This window comes from Mustelus asterias, chromosome 23, assembly GCF_964213995.1.
Source record: "Mustelus asterias chromosome 23, sMusAst1.hap1.1, whole genome shotgun sequence".
In the NCBI taxonomy this organism is placed as follows: Eukaryota; Metazoa; Chordata; class Chondrichthyes; order Carcharhiniformes; family Triakidae; genus Mustelus; species Mustelus asterias.
This window is the reverse complement of record NC_135823.1, coordinates 45894143-45912978: the sequence shown is the minus strand read 5'-3', so window position 1 is coordinate 45912978 and position 18836 is coordinate 45894143. Positions and strand designations below refer to the sequence as shown.

At 43.4% G+C, this 18836-nt stretch overlaps 1 protein-coding gene across 1 annotated transcript in view; it reads left to right on the top strand.

The window, feature by feature from the left end:
- The window catches only part of LOC144510434 (ankyrin repeat and fibronectin type-III domain-containing protein 1-like), an 878059-nt gene that overhangs the window by 836201 nt on the left and 23022 nt on the right, over positions 1-18836 (top strand). The window contains exons 15-16 of the mRNA XM_078239881.1: positions 1444-1563; positions 14237-14452. Of these exons, the coding sequence (XP_078096007.1) occupies positions 1444-1563; positions 14237-14452 (336 nt within the window). The remainder of the gene's footprint in view (positions 1-1443; positions 1564-14236; positions 14453-18836) is intronic.

Below are 18836 nucleotides of genomic sequence, written 5' to 3'. Positions count from 1 at the left end.
AAGTGTGTTGATGAAGGTAGGGCAGTTGATGTCATATACATGGATTTTAGTAAGGCGTTTGATAAGGTCCCGCATGGTCGGCTTATGATGAAACTGAGGAGGTGTGGGATAGAGGGAAAGTTGGCCGATTGGATAGGTAACTGGCTGTCTGATCAAAGACAGAGGGTGGTGGTCGATGGAAAATTTTTGGATTGGAGGCAGGTTGCTAGCGGAGTGCCGCAGGGATCAGTGCTTGGTCCTCTGCTCTTTGTGATTTTTATTAATGACTTAGAGGAGGGGGCTGAAGGGTGGATCAGTAAATTTGCTGATGACACCAAGATTGGTGGAGTAGTGGATGAGGTGGAGGGCTGTTGTAGGCTGCAAAGAGACATAGATAGGATGCAAAGCTGGGCTGAAAAATGGCAAATGGAGTTTAACCCTGATAAATGTGAGGTGATTCATTTTGGTAGGACTAATTTAAATGTGGATTACAGGGTCAAAGGTAGGGTTCTGAAGACTGTGCAGGAACAGAGAGATCTTGGGGTCCATATCCACAGATCTCTAAAGGTTGCCACTCAAGTGGATAGAGCTGTGAAGAAGGCCTATAGTGTGTTAGCTTTTATTAACAGGGGGTTGGAGTTTAAGAGCCGTGGGGTTATGCTGCAACTGTACAGGACCTTGGTGAGACCACATTTGGAATATTGTGTGCAGTTCTGGTCACCTCACTATAAGAAGGATGTGGAAGCGCTGGAAAGAGTGCGGAGGAGATTTACCAGGATGCTGCCTGGTTTGGAGGGTAGGTCTTATGAGGAAAGGTTGAGGGAGCTAGGGCTGTTCTCTCTGGAGCGGAGGAGGCTGAGGGGAGACTTAATAGAGGTTTATAAAATGATGAAGGGGATAGATAGAGTGAACGTTCAAAGACTATTTCCTCGGGTGGATGGAGCAATTACAAGGGGGCATAACTATAGGGTTCGTGGTGGGAGATACAGGAAGGATATCAGAGGTAGGTTCTTTACGCAGAGAGTGGTTGGGTGTGGAATGGACTGCCTGCAGTGATAGTGGAGTCAGACACTTTAGAAACATTTAAGCGGTTATTGGATAGGCACATGGAGCACACCAGGATGATAGGGAGTGCGATAGCTTGATCTTGGTTTCAGATAAAGCTCGGCACAACATCGTGGGCCGAAGGGCCTGTTCTGTGCTGTACTGTTCTATGTTCTATATATGATCGTTCAGAGGTTTTCAGAGGTGTAATGGTGAGTGGCTGAAATTGTGATATTGTGGCGACTGAAACTGTGGGTAGCGCTTAACAATGGAATGTTATGCCTGTGGAGAATGTTGCCAGCTGTAAAACACCTGGTACAGTACACACATGTCTGTCTTTGGGTATGGCAGTGAAAGTGTATCAGCAGAAAGGTGTGTTAGCCATAGTATGATTGTTCCCATTGTCTGCTTATGATGCAGGTATCATGTATGTGGGAAGACAGTCGATGGCTGGGTCAGTGTATGTGTCCCTCCTTATCCTCCTGCTCATTAGTACTCCAGGCTCGTCATAAGATGCTTGTAGCAGTTGCTCAACTTCAGGTGAGTCTGAAAGTTTTCTTTTCTTTGAACTGAACTTAAATAAATTAGAGACACTCCACTTCATGTTTTGTCGTACCTTCTCCATCCATTGCAACATACTCCACTCTATGGATGGAATCTTATTGAGGTCTGCCAGCGAAGAGCCAGCAAAAGACCCGCACTGTCTCTTTTTAGGAAAGCTTGCCGAATCACAAGCCAATCAGGCAGTGGTGAGGACAGTGGTGGGCCTTCCCTCAGAATCAAGACCTTGGAGGGTGGAAATCCCGCCTACCAAGAGCTGACAGCCGACCAGAGGCTGACAGATATTGTGCTCAGCAGTGCCACAAGGTAGATGGTGGAAAACACCAATCAGAATCCCAGGATCACGGAGTATCCCAGGCCACAGGTAAGTAATATGGGGGGAGGTTTTTTCACGGGCTGGGGACAAGGGAAGCGGGGTATAGAAGATTGGCAGCAAGTTCAGGGTGTGGCTCCCAGCAATCTTCTTCTTTCTGATGTTGAGTCCCTCAATTAAGCATTGGGCGCTTTTGATAAAAGGATCCCCCTCTTCCACTGGAGGTGACAAGCTGGCTGCACGTTGACAGGCCCATCATTAAATGGCCACTTAAAGGCCTCAGTCGGTGGCAGGATTGTAAGGTCCCCCATAGGTCTTCCCACCCACAGCTTAATTTTGGCCGAATTAAGGCAGTGGGATTTTGGTATGCTACCATCCCGCTTAATGACATGTTCTTCCTGCCTCCAAACTCGCTATCAGTGAGAGCGCAAGATTCTGACCCATGTTTTATTACAAATAAAGTCAAAAAATGTTCATGTTTGTGTGAACTGAAGGAGGCTGATGCATTGACCACCATCCGGCATGGTGGCACAGTGGTGAGCACTGCTGCCTCACAGCGCCAGGGACCTGTAAGATTCCCTGCTTGGGTCACTGTCTGTGCAGAGTCTGTATGTTCTCCTTGTGTCTGTGTGGGTTTCCTCCGGGTGCTCCGGTGTCTTCTCACAGTCCGAAAGACGTGCTGGTTCAGCTGCATTGGCCATGCTAAACTCTCTCTCAGTGTACCCAAACAGGTGCCAGAGTGTGGCGACTAGGGGATTTTCACAGTAACTTCATTGCGGTGTTAATGTAAGCCTACTTGCGATACTAATAAATAAAAAAAGCATAATTGATTTGTGTAAGGCATTCTTTTATGATTGCCTCTTTTGTTGATCACGTTTGAAGACGCAGGTGCTTTAGGGTATGTACAGGTCTTATATTTTACCAAATAATCCTTTAACACCTTCCACCATTCATCTGTATTTTAATTCATTAATAGCTCTGACCTCTCCACTGTGGTCATGTCAAACCTCATCCCTCTGAAATCTAAGATTGAGTTTAATTATACTGCGGTCACTGGTAGCTGGATGTTTCCTGACCATCAGATTGTTTACTAGCTTGTCCTGTGATACTAGGCGGGAATTTAGTTCATGATCGGAACATTGCTTTGAATATTGAGGCCATTCATCAAAGAGCCCCATTTAAAGGTGTCAGTACAGCTTCTGATCCTTCATATCAACGTTTCTGTCCAGACTATTTTTTCAACACTGCCCTTGTTATCTTGGGGCAATCTGAGAGCTGGGCTCAAAAGCTCACTGATTACATCATGGAAACCAAATTAGCTGTCTCTTCTGTTCAGCTCTTGGCAGGATAATAAAAAGTAAGATAAAAAGATGAGATTTAAAGTTAACTTTAATTATTTGCTACAGCAGGAACTGAACAAACTGTTCAATAATATGAGGAACAGTAGCTGGTAGTAGATTACAACTGATGTCATAAATCCCATAGAGCATTAAAAACAGGAGTTAGTATCTTAAACTGACTGCCAACAGGTCACACTCATAAACGTAAATGTATTTGGCTTTTCCATTTATGTTACTATTTGTAGTGAGGTGTATTTGTGGTGAATTATATATTGCAGTGACTGCTCTTTGTCCCTTAAATGCTTGAGGACACGCCAGAGAAAATGTGGCCACTTGTTGCACAAGTGGAACAACTCAAATTGTGACTGGCCATCCAAGTCAGATCATCGTTCACATACTGAACCTTTGAACCCTTGCCCTGAGAGATCCATTCCTGGTGGCAATCTCCACCGTTGAAAGATAATGATAGATCAGAAAGGTCATCTGGTTCATCTACCCAGAGAAACCTTTCAGCTGACCATCTCTTTCCACCACAACATTTCTCCCAGTTCAGCCTAATGCTGCTTCCTTTAATCATTTTAAAACTTCCTCCAGTTTATATGTGGCGACTAGGGAATTTTCACAGTAACTTCATTGCAGTGTTACTATAAGCCTACTTGTGATACTAATAAATAAACTTTAAAAAACTTAAATGCCTTTAACTCTGAGATGTTTTTGGCTGTGGAACCTCTTTTTTGGCTTTTACTTTGTCTTTCGAAAGATGTAAACCTTTTGCATATACCCTAAACCTTAAATAGGTAACTTCTTCTTCCTGGACAGTACATTTCTCCCAGTTCAGCCTAATGCTGCTTCCTTTAATCATTTTAAAACTTCCTCCAAGTTTGATCTGTGTTCTTCAGGTGAGTGTCCTGTAATTAGAATGTTGTTGAGATAAACCGCTATATTCAGGATGCCTTGTAATAGACTTTCCATTGTATGTTGGAAAATGGCACAGGGTGAAGAGAGTCCAAAAGATAAACATTTATACTGGTCTAGACCTTTGAGTGTTGATGGTAACCAACCTCTGTGCATCTTCATCCAATTCCAACTTCTGTTAGGCGTGACTGAGATTTAACGATGTATTTTAAACCTTCAGCTAGTTTGGCTAGAGATCTTCAATTTTAGGAAAAGGGAATCTTCTGAACTCCTCTATTGACTGTTAATTTACAATCCCCACGACTTCTTACAGTATGATCCGGTTTTATAATATGGACTATGGGTGCTTATTCTGAGAAGTGATCAGGCTTTATGATACCTAAATCTTTTCAGCTCTTTTGAGCTTGATGTCAACCCTATGATGAAATGCAAAGGGTACTGGGCGGGCCCTGAAAATTTATGTGTTTCAGATATATTTTAGCTTTTAGCTCCCCTTATGCATTCTGGTTCATTTTGGAAGACCTCGGAATATTTACACAGCAGCTCCTGAAAACATCCATCTCGCAGATTTAATATCTCTAACCAATTTGGTTTAATCTGCTTGAGCCAACCATGCCCCATTAAACAAGGTCGATGACCGTTAATTACCAAGACAAGTAACTGTCGTCTGATTTTTGTAGGACACAGTGACTGTTGTTGCTCTTAAAGTCAGCAATGTTCCTCCTGTTATGTAGACAACATGGTTCCTGATTCGTTCAGTCTCAATGGTTGGAGGTCTTTTTGAAGGTAACAAAATGCCTGCTCCTCTATGACTGTAGCCTCAGCCCCTCCATCGACCTCTATTTTAAGAGACCTTCCATTTACCATCAAGGCTATCTCTATAGGGGGCACTTAACTCAGTTGGACCTGGGTAAAGGCAAATGATTTGGCTCCCTTGTTGGGCTCCTCATCCGTTTTTTTCAAAAGAGTTAAACTGTTATGGATATTTTTTGCAAATTTTGCCCTGAGTGCTTCACTTTGCTCCACGCTTGTAAATTATCCTTTCTGTTGCAACTGAAACATACGTAATTTCTACACCAACAAGCTTCTTGGGAGTGTTCTCCCCCACACCAAAACCAAGCTTGTTGGGAGTGTTCTCCCCCACACCAAAAACAAGCTCCTGCTCTCAAAATAAATCAAATCAAATCAAACAGTGCACTGGGAGATTGTCACTCTCCCTCCTCCCACCCCGATCGCAGCACCCCCAATCGCCGCCCGATTGCAGCCCGCCTAGCTGATTGCTGCTCCCATTCACCCCCGGACCGATCGCCATCCCCCTGTTCACACCCCCCCCCCCCCCCCATCCCCACCCAGCTAATTACCACCTCCCCCCTTCCCCCCGGCCGATCGTCACTGCCGTTCATACCTTCCCGGTCGATCACCATCCCGGCAATCCCCGATGCATAGTGCGCAGTCCCCACATGCTGCCTCCCCTTTAGGCATCCCCCCACTCCCATCATGCCCCAACCCTTGGCACTGCCCAGTGTTTGGCGGGCAGTGCCAGGGTGCCCAGTGCACACCCCAGGCTGGCACTGCCAGGGTCCCAGGCTTGGCAGTGTCAGCCAAGGCACACTGTCCTTCCCTGCCCCGATCACCCGGGGGGCTTCAGTGGCCTCCAGTCCCACCGGCGAGGCCTTCACACCTGGTTCCCATTGCTGGGGACTATATGTGATCCTCTCCAGCGTGGACCTCCACCAGCGAGCCCATTAATACAAGTGAGCCCAGACGATTGCGTCCCGGACTCACTAATCACATTAAAATGAGGTACTGAATATTAAAATCAGCCTCGAGCCCTTCCTGGGTGCAAGGCTGATTACACCAGCAGATCACGGACAGTAAATTTGTGGGAGGCGAGAAACCGGCTGCGAACCCAGTTTTTCGCCTCTCTTGTGATCTCACCAGCTCACCACGCCGATCAACCGGTGTGACGAGCTGGTAAGATCACCTCCTTAATGTCTGGAGCATCAGGCAATGTTAAGCTTCTTACTAAGCTGTAAATCTGTGGACTACAGACTGTGAGCAGAATAAGCTCTCATTTTTCTTCAGCTGTTATTTCATTTGCTACAAAGTAACACAGCCTTTCAATATATAGTCTTCAGATTTCTATTTTGGGGTCAAGTGGTTCCATTTTCCCAATCAAAGTCTTTTTAATACGCCCTGTACCTTGCTTCTTCATATTTTCAATGCTCCAGTCTCATCCCACTCTAGTTGTGCATTGCGATTCCCAAGAACTTTGAAAGTTTTTCTTCATTGCTCGTGTAATAGAGAGCAACTTGATGAGACTTAAGTAACAAAAGGCTTTATTACAAACGAATAAATAAATATTCTGTGACTGTATAACTGCAACTGTACAACACTTCTCCCTGGCTCCAACTGAGGATTCTCCTCAACCCAGGATACATGCCCTTGAACTTGATTGGTTTAGCTTCCCACCTCACAGGGTTTAACCTGATCAAGTGATCCTTTGGGATGGTCACTTAAAGGGTCCACACTACCACAGTTACTTATCTCATGGATATCGGCTTGGGCCTTGTTATCATGGAGTTCTGCTTCCTGAATCTTAAACCAGGCTGGAGCATAAGCAGTTGTTTTGAAGCAGGTTCCCCTCACGCCATCAACTCCGCACCCCAAACATCCACTGAATTCCCCTCTTTAGATGCATGTAAGTGGGTTGTTCTTTGGGCTTGACTTGCTATTGCAAATTCTTAATTCACTGGAACAAACTTCTGGGCCCGGGCCATTTTGAGTGAAAGTCCCCTCCCTCTGTTTCTCCTCCTCCTGGTTCCAAGCATCTGGCCGGTTTCAATGGCAACAGACGGTGCGGGTTGACGGCACCGGGTAAGAGAGTGGCAGCAGTGCAAAGTGGTTGGCCTGGACATTTCAAGGCTCCAGGTTTGGTTATAAGTGGAATTTGAGTCTGCCTTCAAGGTCCTTCCAGTTAGGTGGAGCAGAAGGTGATAAAATTGGGATCTGGGAGTCTGATCACCATTGACAGCTTTTCCTACTTGGATGATTCATCATTGTTGTATGCAGGCTATGTCAGCAATTCCTTCTACCAGCTGTCTAATGACAAATTGACAAATGTCAATGTCAACAAAACAAAGAAGATAGTCATCGACTTCAGGAAGCAAAGTGGAGAACATGCCCCTGTCTACATCAATGGGGATGAATAGAAGTAGTCGAGAGCTTCAAGTTTTTAGATGTCCAGATCACTAACAACCTGTACTGGTCCCCCCATGCTGACACTATAGTTAAGAAAGCCCACTAATATCTCAACTTTCTCAGAAGACTAAGGAAATTTGGCATGTCAGCTATGACTCTCACCAACTTTTACAGATGCACCATAGAAAGCATTCTTTCTGGTTGTATCAAAGCTTGGTATGGCTCCTACTCTGCCCAAGACTGCAAGAAACTACAAAGGATTGTGAATGTAGCTCAGTCCACTACGCAAACCAGCCTCCAATCCATTGACTCTGTCTACACTTGCTGCTGTCTCAGAAAAACAGCCAGCATAATTAAAGACCCTATGCACTCCGGTCATTCTCTCTTCACCTTCTTCCATCGGGAAAATGATACAAAAGTGTGAGGTCATGTACCAACCGACTCAAGAACAGCTCCTTCCCTGCTGCCATCAGACTTTTGAATGGACCTTCCTCGCACTAAGTTGATCTTTCTCTACACCCTAGCTATGACTGTAACACTACATTCTGCACCCTCTTCCTTCCTTCTCTGTGAACAGTATGTTTTGTCTGTATAGTGCACAAGTACAGTACTTTTCACTGTATACTAATAAATAATCAAATCAAATCAAAAAATAATTTGGCACTGAATCTTTTCAGATATTTTGCATACAAGAAAAAGGTCTGGAAGCCCAAAGTCGTAGTTATAGCCAATGAGAAGCTGAGTAGAATTTCCATATTGTATAGGACATTCCAGCAGAAGTTTGGATAGAATAGTACATACACAGATGTGCATGCCTTGGCATAAGAGCAATTGTTGAAACCCATTAACTGTCACAAAAGATTGCCATCAAAGTTTCAAGAAGCTGTGGAAGCTTTTGAAATTACTTGGATGGTTGTTCTTTGAAATCAAAATTGAAAAGAACATGTCAAGATTAGAGTAAGGAGGAATGATTCTGTAAGAAGTAAAGTGCCTAGTGCCTCACCTCTCTGGCCCTTCCCAATTCTCCTTCTTCGATAGTGTGAGAGCCCTGGGCCGGACCCTTCCCAAAACCTTCCAGCCACAACTCTTGGTGTTGATATGGAGTTACCCGCCATTGTCGTATCCTGTGAAAAATTCTTTCAGCTCAAGCTCATCAATATCGGGAGACAGGTTCCAGTTAAATAGTTGATGACTTCCTAGGTATCGAATTGTGTTTCTGTAAATCCCGGTTTATTTTCACAGCAACCTGGCCTGAGGCTCCCTAGTGGCATAACCTGGGGTTCCCTAATTTGCTGATCAGGAGGCCTTGGGGCTGGAATCTATGGGCAGGATCTTCAGCCTGCACTCTCTGCCCACCAAATCGCCAACAGGGGCTCAAGCTCTGGCAAAACCCGGAAATCACAAAACTCGGCGGTGAGATTGCAATATCTGATTTTCGCCACCCACTTGTTGGCAGCGTAATCAGGTTCATGCTCATAATGGGCTCTAAAGATTTCCACCTTGCCAGACTGATATTGCAAACCATACCCACTATTGCTTTTGGCAGTTAAAATGACAAGACCTAGAGAGAAAATTGGCTAGTAGAGCTGGACAGTTCTACATCAGTTTCCTCACCAGAACTGACACTCTCCCAAATTTTCATAGAATTCCTCCCTTCATTTCTTTTTGTCTCCAATCAGATCTGTGGTGCCAGGTGTTTGACAACATGAGGTGAAATTCCAATAGTGGAGACAATTCCACTAGTAGCCAGATTCTTACTTGTTTATGAAGCCCAAGAGAATGTCCTGGAATCCTCAGCCAGAATGGAGGCTGAATTGGCAGGTGAAAGGGATGATGATTTTACCACAAGGTTTTCATCAACTTTCTCCTCCAATACAGGGTCAGGCTTTACTCTCTCCATTGGTGGTTCTGGTTCTTAAGCATTCTGTGTTCCCTTCCAACCTCAGTCCTCCATCAAAAGTGAATGAGGGAGTGAGAGAGTGATAACCCTGAGACTGGGAGTGAACTGGACATACACCACAGAAAGGCGTTGTGGGGATACGCACTCCCACTCCCTCCTCTCCTCCGTCCAATTTCTCCATTCCTAGCAACCTATCCACATCAGACAGGAAGAGGAGAAAAGCCCAGGCTGAAAGCCAACAGTTTCCAACCCACATTTTCATATGAATTATGCCAAGGTCAGCTTGGAGTCTGTAGCATCAGAATGAAAGCAAAGTCAGTGTTAGTTAAACTCATCTCCTTCGCATGATCCTGGTTCTTCCCTCCCCCTTCCCTGGTGACCAAGTCTTGGAGCCTTGTCTGCCTCTCTCTAGTTCTGCTTCTTTAATGGAAAAACAGAAAAGGTTTTATTAGTTAGCTCTGATGCTTAGCAATTTGTAATTATTTACTATTTTTTAAATTATCAATTTATTGCTTTGGTATTGATATTATTTAGTTTAGCAAGATATATATGTTTTCTTCATATCTTAACTTTTTATTTAAAATTCATGTTTAATGTTGTGCCAAACCAGATCTCAGGCAGCTGCTGATAGGGTTCATGCTGAAATAAAATGAAAAGCTCACAAGTAGTTTGATTGCTTTTTGGAGGTCTGGCAAAAGGGGTTATTTTTCCTCCAATAGAAGCTGAAAATTTTGGAAATGCTCAGCATGTCTGGCTGCACCCGTGCAGAGAGAAACAGACAATGACTCTTTGTCAGAACTACTGCAAATCATGGACCGTTTCTGTCTCCACAGATGCTGCCTGATCTGTTGACTATTTCCAACATTTTCTGTTTATGTTTCAGATTTTCGGCATCTGCAATACTTTGCTCTCCTATTAGTTTCCATTTAAAATGAAAAAATATTTATCACACAATACAAAATGTAACTTTTCTGTTAACTGTAGTTGGTGCTAATTTACCTAAAAGGTTTTGCCATTTTTAAACTTGGACGTGAAACCAAGTTAGCCAGTATGACATGTCGCTGTTAGTTCAAGATATTGTCACTTGTACATAGGATTCTTGTTTACAATGCTGTGTCGTTCAAGTCTTTTGGATGTTGCTGTCAAGATCTTAAGCTCTTGAATTTACTCCATAACCTTTCCAGCTCTCCTTCCTCTTTTAAGATGCTCCATATGTGACTCAGTGTTAAACTTTGTTTCATAGCATTCCTCTGACACACCTTGGGACATTGTATGGACATTAAAGGCTCTTTATAAATGCATGTTGCTGTGTGTGCTGTCTAACTCTTTGCTTTGTGCCGTACGTCACAATTGTCTACATGAACGTTCATTTGCCTTTCTTCTACTAATTAAAGTATTTTATCCAACTCATTCTATAATTTCTCAGCTGCCACATCAATGCCACTGCCTTTCATAGTTTGGGATCATTGGGAAAGCTTAGCAGTTGGTGGCAATGATGTTTTGTAACCCTACCATTAATATAAATTGGAAACAGCAGTGGTCCCAAAACCAGGCTGAGGGTCACCCCATTCAGCACTTGCTGTACTATGAAGACCTACTTCTACCACTTACCTTCTCCTCTGATTTCCCCTCAGTCCATGCTGGAAGATATTGCTACCTGTGCTACATACAATGTGGCTTAGATCAGAAATAAACCCATCCACATTCGGTGTCACTGTTCAAGTGGTGCCCCAAGTTTTCAAAAAAAGTGGTTGGAAGGAAATAGATAATTATAGAAAATTCCCTACAAATACTGAAATTCATCTACCATTCTCCTGGCTAATGTGGCCATGTGGAAACTGGGTAGGGACTGTATTTGGCTTAGCTTTGGCTGTAAATTTGGCTATGGTTCACATACAGAAATTGACTTTCGGTGTGGTTCTAGCAGCACATGTTAGATCAGCACCAAGAAACCCTCTACCTTTACATTAGATTGTTCCACTGATCCGAGTACAACCTTCCTGTAAACTTTCATTAAATGCAAATGGGATTTCAGACCACAATGCCTGAAGTAAAATGGTAATAATACAGGAAGTGAACACAAAGTAGTCTTTAGCCAACTAGAATAATTGAACTAGGATGTGTAGATGTAATTCAATCTCCATTTAAAAGCTATATGTTAGAACCATAGAACCATTGAATCCCTATAGTGCAGAAGGAAGCCATTTAGCCCATCGAGCCTGAACCAACTCTCTCTGAAAGAGCATAATACCCAAGCACTCCATCCCCGTAACCCTGCAAAATTACCATGGCGAATCCACTTAACCTACACATCCTTGCATAGTAGGGAGCAATTTAGCATGGCCAATTCATGTGACCTGCACATCTTTGGACTGTGGGTGGAAATTGGAGTACCTGGAGTAAACTCACGCAGACATGGGGAGAAAGTGCAAACTCCACACAGTCACCCGAGGCTGGAATTGAACCTGGGTCCCTGGCACTGTGAGATAGCAGTGCTAACCACTGTGCCACCTTGCTGCTCATGATTGCATGTTCTGTTTTTATTTTTCTTATTTCCTATTTCCACATTCTAGAGGCAGGTGTAATTAGGCTCAACCGCTAGGGGAACTTTACTGGGTATCTAACCCATATTGTAACTGCCTTGAGAGTGTTTGATGGAACAGTACAGAGCGAACTTTTCTAACCCAATTTGTACCTAACCTGAGGGCGTTTAATAGAAGAGTGTAGAGGGAGCTTTACTCTGGACCTAACCCGTGCTGTACCTACCCTGAAAATGTTTGATGGGGACAGTGTAGAGGGAGATTTACCTCTGTATCTAACCTCTGCTGTACATGCCCTGGGAGTGTTTGATGAGACAGCTAAGAGGGAGCTCTGACATATTGAACGCTAAGGGCAGGATTTTCCAGCCGCACTCGCCCAAAGACTGGAAAACCCCGCTTGAGGTCAACGGACCTTTGCATAGCCCTGTCCCGCCCGCTACGATTCCCAATTTATTATGATTTAAAACATCTTACATTCACAGAATTATGTTCCAGGTGACCTTGATATATTGGTTACAGCACATGGTTAGTTTATGTGAGAGAAGTTTGAAGAAATTATAAAACCATGTAATTCAGTTGTATTAAGATATACTATGATGGAGACCCCATTAACAGATTTTTAATATACTTTTAAGTTTAGTTGTTTACAATCCTGCCTCTGAAGGTTTTTGTCAGCCAGTCTGAGAAAAAAATTATGGCAAGACCAACATTTGTTTCCCATTCCCAGTTTCTCTTGTGAAAGTGATGAGCTGCCTTCTGAATCATTGCAGTCTATGTTGTGTAGGTACACCCACAGTGCTGTTATGTATGGAATTTCAGGATTTTGACCCAGTGATAATATTGATATCTTGGTTTAATGCAGTATGCAGTAATGGAAACTATTATCTATTTACAAGTTGAGGAACATAAAGGAGCTGGAAGCCATTCAACTTCTTGAGCCTGTTTCATCATTCAATTTGATCATGACTTACCTGTACCCCAATCTCACTGATCTGCCTCATCTCCATATTTATGCTACCATTACTAAATAAAAATATATTGATCTCAAACTTGAAAATTTCAATGGAACCATCATCTACAACCTTTGTGTTCTGGATTAGCTCTACCTTTTGTGTGATGTAGTTCTTCTTGATTTTACTCTTAAAAGGCCTCGCTCTAATTTTAGTGCTATGCCTCCTTGTTCTGGATTCTCCTACTGAAGAAAATCCTATAAGACTTTAATTCAATGACCTTCAACCTTCTAAACTCAAGGTAACACAAAGCAATTTTATGCAACTTTCCTTCTAATTTAACTTTATTAAGCTGAGGTGAGAATGACTGCCCTTGACATCAATGCAGCATTTGACTGGGTGTGGCATTAAGGAATCCCAGCAAAATTGATGTCAATGGGAATCATGGAAAAACTCTCCACTGGTTGGTATCAAACCAAACATAAAGGAAGATTGTTGTGGTTGCTGGAGGCCAATCATCCCCAAGATGTTGCTTCAGGAATTATTCAGGGTAGTGTCTTTAACACAACATTTTTCAGATGGTTCATCAGTGACCTTTTCCCCAACCTGAGGTCAGAAGTGGGGATGTTTGCAGTGTTCAATATCATTGACAGCTCAGATACTGAAGCAGTCCATGTCCAGATGCAGCAAGATCTGGACAACTGTTAGGTTTGTGCTGATAAGTGGCAAGTAACATTCATACCAGTCAATAACCATGATCAACAACAGTGAGTCTAACCATCTCCCCTTGACATTCAGTGGCACTATCATCACTAAATCCCCAGCATAACATCCTGAGGAGAAATTGTACTGGTCCAACCATATAAACACTGTTGCTACAAGAGCAGGTCAGAGGCTGGGAATTCTGCAACAAGTAGTTCACCTCCTGACTCTCAAAGTCAATCCACCATCTACAAGGCACAAGTCAGGTGTGAGATGAAATAACCTCCACCTGCCTAGATGAGTGTGGCTCCAACAACACTCGAGAAGCTCAACACCATCAAGGACAAAGCAATCCACTTCACTGACACCTCCTCCGCCACCTTACACATACAGTCCATCCACCATTGTCACTCAGTGGCAGCTGTAGGTAATATAGTGCAACTCACCAAGGTTCCTTTGACAGGACCTTCCAAACCTGTAACCTCTACCAACTAAAAGGACAAGGGCAGTAGATATATGGGAAAACCAGCACCTGCAAGTTCTCCTACAAGCTACACATCCTAACCTGGAAATACTTTGCTGCTCCTTTACTGTCGCTGTGTCAAAATCCTCCCTCCATAACACCACATGGATGGCTCACCACCATCTTCTTGAGGGCAATTAGTGATGAGTATCAAATGTTGGCCTTGCTAGCAATCCTTGCATCCCATGAAAGAATAAAAAATAAAACAAAAACCTTAAGCTAGTGTCTCTCTGATCTTTCTTTTTCTTAAGCTCTTTTTATTTTTCAGGGACTGCTTGGAACCCAGGATCTTGGCCATGTGTACTTCGAGCCCATCAAAGACAAGCATGGGAATGTGTTGATTGTGACCCTGAGGGAACTGAGCTCATACCAGAGCCTGGAAAATGTCAGGTGGATTCCTCTGTCTAAGTTCCAGACTCAACGCAAGTCACTCTCCTCTCCAGACGACCCCACAGCACTGGATATGCTGCTGTTGACTCTCCATGTAGGATGATAGTTACAAATCATGGTTTAAGAGTTAGCACACAGCCTAAGTTGGCATGAAATAGATAAGAAAAAGATTTGGTTCTGTTGTGGTTTCACTTTTGAAGTTCCACTTGATTATAGTGACTAACTTTTTGTCAAGAGCCACAATCCCAACCAATATCTTGTTCATGGGCCACCCTGCTGAGCTCCAGCTCTATGCCTATGACCCTGTCATGGTGAGCTCCTGTGGACATCTATTGTGTGATGAGCGAGCACCTAACCCAGGAAGGGCAAGATGCTTTAGTATTAATGTTTCTGTCAAAAAATTCAATCTTATTAGATTCCTTGACTTGCAGAAATACTTTAGAACATGTCCCTTTCAACCCACTCTGCCTCTTTTGAAACAGTGGCATCTTAATGGTTTTAATTTCCTGGCTTATTTGTATATCCCCTCATGTTTTTAAACACCTCTCCCAAATCTCTCCTCAACCTTCTTATCTCTAAGGAGGACAGACAGCCTCTCCAATGTATCCCACCCAAACCTCACTCCCCCAGTGGATAAAGAACCCCCCCCCCACACACACACACACACAGGAGGGGAGCATCCCCCCTACCTTCACATGTGCCCCTTTAGCAATTCTCTTTAATGTGCCCTGTGACTATCTCCTGGAATGTGTGATTTAGGAAACGCTCATCCTCCTTGGTGGTCTATGATTCCAACCATCCCTCAAGCTCAGAAATCCTGCACTCAACCTCAAGTAGCTGGTATTTCCTACACACATGTTCCCCCAAGACCTATGAAGTGTCCCAGAAGTTCCACATGAAACAAGAATTTCAAGCAACAGTTTCAGTTGCACATCTGTGATCAAACTAAACTCCTTTAGAATCTAGTTAGTACACTGTTTGAACTATTAATTTTAATCTAGACCTGCTCTGTGCTAACATTCTTATTAGTTCACTTATTGTGATACTTACCCAGCTCCTACATTAAATGAATGCCTTACTTTAAAAAGAGAAAAGAAAAATCCCAACCAACCAATCATTTCCCACTTTTCTCTGCTGTGATGTTACACTTTGATTTTATTTCCTCTTTGTTTGAACAAGTTCGCTCTACTTCCCACTCAATCATTGTCACCACATTTAACTGTGGATCTCTGACATGTTCCCTCAGACTCACCCCGACTTAAGACAGCACATCCAACAATGCAATAATCACTCAGGTACCCTGTGACTCAAGAGTTCTACCAACCCATATCTGATAAAGGTTCACCTTGATTGCTTTTGTACTCTATGCCTCTGGTTATAAAACCCAAATTCTCCTATGCTTTTTAAAATTGTTTTCTCAACTTGCGTTGCCACTTTCAATGATTTGTGCACATATACCTCCATGTCTATCAGCTCCTGCATCCTCTTCAGAGTTTATTTTATATTGCCTTGCCTCATTCGTCCTATCAAATGTATCACTTCACACTTTACAATAAATTTAATCTGTCACGTGTCACCCATTCCACCAGTTTGTCTATGCCCCATCAAAGTCAATCACTATTCTCCTCATAGTTCACAATATTTACAAGTATGTGTCATCTTCAAATTTTAAAATGTTGGCCTGCATGCTCAAGGGCATTAATGTATATCAAAAAATCTGTGGTCCTTTATCTGATCCTTATTATGTCTTTCAGATTGAAAAACAAATGTTCAGCAATATTCTTTGTTTATTGTCAATCGTCCATTATACCACTGTCCCTTTAATTCCATGGGCTTCAACTTTTGCTGGCACTTTATCAAATACCTTTTAGAATTCCATGTACACCACATCAAACATGTAACCTTCATTAACCCTTTCTGTTACCTCATCAAAAATTCAATCAAAATAGTTAAACATGATTTGCCCTAGACAAATTATTGCTACCTTTCCATAATTAATCCACAGTTGTTCAAGTGGCTGTTAATTATGTCCCAGATTACCATTTCTTAAAGTTCTCCTGCCACTGACAATACACTGACTGGCTTGTAACTGCTGGGCAATTCTACACATTGCCGTGTAGATGTCCGTGTTGTAGCAATATTGAAAAAGCTTGGCTAGGGGTGCATCAAGTTCTGGAGCACAAGTCTTCAGTGCTCTTGCCTGAATATCATCAGGACCCATACCCTTTGCAGTAACCAGTGCCTTCTGATATTTCTTAATATCATGCGGAGTGAATTGAGTTGGCTGAAGACTGGCATCTGTGATGTTGGGGACTTCCAGAGGAAGCTGAGATGGATCATCCATTCAGCACTTCTGGCTGAAGACTATATTAGATGCTTCAGCCTTAGGTTTTGAACTAATAGGCTAGGGTCCCCATCATTGAGGATTGGGATATTTGTGACGCTTTCTCCTCCAGTGAGTTGTTTAATTGTCCACCATCATTCTTGGCTGGATGTGGCAGGACTGTAGAGCTTAGATCTGACCCATTGGTTATGTAATCACTTAGCTCTGTCCATCACTTGCTGTTTATGCATTCTTCATTGAACTAGGGTTGATCCCCTGGCTTGATGGCAATAATAGAGTCAGGATATGCCAGGCCATGAGGTTACCCATTGCAGTTCTGTATAATTCTGCTGCTGATGATGATCCACATTATCTCATGGTTGCACCGTCTTGAGTTTCTAGATGTGTTCAAAATCATTTAGCATGGTGCTAATACCACACAATACGATGGAGTGCATCCTCAATATAAAGGGCGGCATAGTGGCACAGTGGTTAGCACTGCTGCCTCAGAGCATCAGGGACATGGGTTCAATTTTGGCTTTGAGTGACTGTGTGGAGTTTGCATGTTCTCCCCGTGTCTACGTGAGTTTCCTCCGGACGCTCCGGTTTCCTCCCACAGTCCAAAGATGTGCAGGTTAGGTGGATTGGCCAGGCTTAGTTGCCCTTTAGTGTCTAAAGATGTGTAGATTAGGTGGATTAGCCAAGGTAAATGCATAGGGTTACGGGGGGGGGTGGGGGGTGCGGTTGGGTAAGATGCTCTTTTGGAGAGTCACTGTGGACTCCATGGACTGATGGCCACCTTCTCCACGGCAGGGATTCGATGGATGATGAGACTTTGTTTCCACAAAGACTGTGCAGTGACTGTCATAGACATTTGCATCTGCAGCACGCAGGTTGGTGAGGATGAGGTCAAGTTTATTTTTCCCTCGTGTCGGTTTTCTCACCACCATGTTGGCACCAAGGTTGTAATGAGCTCAGGAGCTGCATGACCCTGACGGGACCCAAACTGAATGTCAGTGAGTAGGTTATTGCTAAGCAAGTGCCGCTTGATAGCACTGTTGATGATCTCTTCTATTATTTCACTGATGATTGACAAGAGACTGATGGGGTGGTCACCACCTGCCACAGATCCAGTCCAACAGATATGTCCTTTAGGACTTGGCCAGCTTGGTCAATAGTGGTGCTACTGAGCCACTTGTGGTGATGGACAGTGAAGTCCCACACCCAGAGAACATTCTGCACACTTGCCACCTTCAATGCTTCTTCCAAGTTAATATTCAAAATGAAAGTTATGATTAGATGGATTTGAATAGAACAAGGCGAGTGTAGTTCCACTGCAGGTAGGGAGGTATGTGGTAATCAGTAGGAGGTTTCCTATGCCCATGTTTGACCTGATGCCATGACACTTCATCTGGGCTGTTTGCCATTATCATTTCTGGCGCCTAGGTTTGGTTTCATTCCTGATATAACTGAGTGGGTTGCTGGGCTATTACAGGGGATAGTTAAGAGTCAACCACATCAGGTAAGGATGGCAGATCTCCTTGTCCTAAAGGGGCATTACAGCAATGGTTTCATGGTCATTGATAGATGATCTTTATTCGATTCAGGATGGGATTCTCTGATCTCATCCATAACCACACTGCTGCCAACGAGAATGGAGAATGTGGCATTCAGCCAAAACTCTACTCACTGCAGTTGCACTGGAGAATCCCAGCCGTGGGTGAGGTCAAAGGTTTCGGTGTCAAATTTTACTACTGGTTGTGGTGGGATTTGAACTAGCCTCAAACAGTTGTCAGAGAAAGGAATGGAGTTGGTGGCTAAGGAACGGAGTTTCTGGCGGGAACTGAAAACAAAGGTTTTTTTCCAATATTTAGATGAAGGAAATTTCTGCTCATCGACTGCTAGATGTTGGACAAGCAGTATGATAATTAGAGACAATAGAGGAGTTGAGACAGATGGTAGTGAATTGAGTGGGTGTTGTCAGTGTAAATGTGAAATCTAGCAATGTGTTTTGGATGATATCACCAAGGGTAGCATGTACATGAGAAATAAGGGGTTTGGGCAGAGGGGGGTGGGCAGGGGGTGTGGGCAGATGGGCAAGGATAGATCCTCGGAGGACACAAAATGTTATGGCATGTGAACAGGAAGAGAAGCA